Here is a 2,299-nt window from a genome sequence, read left to right as displayed (position 1 = left end):
GTGTGTGTGTGTGTGTGTGTGTGTGTGTGTGTGTGTGTGTGTGTGTGTGTGTGTGTGTGTGTGTGTGTGTGTATACGTGTTGTGTGTGTGTGTAAACTCCAACATATGCAATATGATTAATTATTTACAACGGTGTATCAAACATTCCAGTATATACACAGAGAAGGTATATGCGCTCAAATCCTGATATCTGGCATAGGATACAACAAGTACCTAGTTTGAGGGTAACCTCCACATGAGTTTCATCATCGCGATCGTCTACGTCCCCATCTCCATCAGAGTTCCGTCTAGCCTTCTTATCACTCTCGTGAGCATCGCCTTCATCATCATGCCTGCCCCTCTTCTCGCCCGTGCGCTTCTCCTCACGCATCTCCTCGTCCACGACGCTGCTTGTCTCGTCCGCACTCCGCTCCTGTTCGTCAGCCCTTACTTGTTTCTCATCGGCCTCTCGTTGTTCTGCATCGGCCTTTCTCTGGGCCTCGTCCGCCATTCGCTGCTCCTCGTCGGCCTTTTCCTGAGCCTTTTTCTCCGCCTCCCTGACCTTCTCCAGCCTGCGTTCCTCCTCCAACCTGACCTCCTCCGCCTGCTCTGCTTCCTCATTGATCATCTCGGCCACACTGTCGAGGCTCTCTTGCCGCACATCGTCTATGCTCTCCCGTTGTTGCCGCCCCTTCAGTAACTTCTCTCGCAACGCCTTCGCAGCCCGTTCGGCCAGGAGCTTCTCTCTGAGTTTGTTCTCAGCCTCTAGCTTGGCACTGTCACGCTCTTTCTCCTTGGACCCCTTCTCCTGTTCCTTCGCACCCGCACTAGTTCTGGCACTGCCATTGGCTTCGGCGTTTACCTTGTCCTTAGACATCTTGGACGCCAACAGCTTCTCCCGTAAACTCTCAGCTGCCGCTGCGGTGGTTTTGCTAATCTCTGTTGTCGTGGACGCCTTCGCTGCGTTCTTGTCGCTACTGTCCGTGCGTGTTATGGGCCTTGCCTCGTCGTTTGCTCTCCTTCTGGCTCGTCGGGGCGACCTAGATCTAGATCTGGATCGTGAGTACGATCTGGATCTGGATCTCCTTCTAGACCTAGACCTGGATCTAGATCCTCGTCTATCTGCTCTGCGCCCATTCCTCGACCGTGATCTAGATCTAGATCTAGATCTGCCTCGAGATCCAGAGCGTCTTCGCGAGCACTTACTGCCTCGTGGAGACCGATTGCGATTGCGTCGAGGCGGCGATGCGCTTCGGGGACTACGCGAGCGTGAAGTGCGGTCCTTTCGCGACGATTGGTTGCTAGGGCTGGCTGGTGATGATATGCGGTTGCTATGTGTGGTTGTCCCACTCTCTGTGTCTGGTTTGTGGGTCTTGCCCTCCTCTGTGTTGGTTGTGGACTCGGTTGCGCTGGTGTCTACAGGGGCACGTGCACGTGGCTGTTCATCTACACTACTGTCTTCCGCCATAGTATCCACTTGGCGGTTGCCTTCAGCGATGCCCCTGTCATCACTGACCTTGCTGTCGTTAACATTTGCGACATTGTCGTTTACCACTACGTCGGTAGGCTGGTGGGTATTGTTCCGGCTATCGTCCTGGTTATTTACATTATCCGGAACGTGGCTGCCTGTGTCATTGTTGACCACCTCGACTGTGTTCGGCACTGCGATGCCCTGAGGAGGGCTATGAGCTGCTTCTTGTGCATTTCTCGTTTCCTCGGGTGACTGGTTTGCCTGTGCTATGGCCTGAGGACACAGAGCAAGTACAGAATATCAATGAGATATGCAGTGATGTTTGCAACACTTCAATATGCGAGCAGTTACACGATTTTATGAGCATATACAGCGCCTCCAGACGCATAGGTTGTACACCCAGACAGAAAGTACTCAGCTGATGTAGCAATATGTTCAGGGGTGTATGTTTAAATTGAAATAAATTTTGATGTCGTATATACGCGTACAGATTCTGGAGAGAGGCGCGATTATGTGTTCCGAAAGAATAGTGATAGGACTTACGACGAGTAATATTAGAATTATCACTTCTGTGAAGTTCATGGCGATAGAGCGCAAGAGACTGGAAAATGGCCTGCAATTCACTATAAAGAAAGCCACAAGACGACATTAAGGCTACTATATGAAAAAACAAGATTGTTCTCGCTCAGAACAATTTCAACAGTGATCAATACAACCATGTGCTTCCAAAAGTGAACTCAAGATGCAAGTTGTATATAGCAATGAACTTGTATGAACTATCAATGATATAACTAACGATTAAAAAATTATTCTCTAGAACCCTACAATGAATAATATAATTATTTATAT

General features: G+C 49.7%; 1 protein-coding gene across 1 annotated transcript in view; it reads right to left on the bottom strand.

Annotated features, from left to right (window-relative positions):
• Positions 1–124: 124 nt before the first annotated feature.
• SARC_03692 (hypothetical protein) overlaps positions 125–2,299 on the bottom strand; it is a gene marked incomplete at its 3' end in the record, with an annotated part of 3,532 nt that continues 1,357 nt past the window's right edge. Inside the window, exons 2-4 of the mRNA XM_014302491.1 lie at positions 1,330–1,723; positions 1,047–1,286; positions 125–1,005 (exon numbers count right to left, since the gene is read on the bottom strand). Coding sequence (XP_014157966.1) covers positions 125–1,005; positions 1,047–1,286; positions 1,330–1,723 — 1,515 coding nt within the window. The remainder of the gene's footprint in view (positions 1,006–1,046; positions 1,287–1,329; positions 1,724–2,299) is intronic.

This window comes from Sphaeroforma arctica, assembly GCF_001186125.1.
Source record: "Sphaeroforma arctica JP610 unplaced genomic scaffold supercont1.194, whole genome shotgun sequence".
In the NCBI taxonomy this organism is placed as follows: domain Eukaryota; class Ichthyosporea; order Ichthyophonida; genus Sphaeroforma; species Sphaeroforma arctica.
The sequence above is the reverse complement of the archived record's forward strand: the minus strand, read 5'-3'. Positions and strand labels throughout refer to the sequence as shown.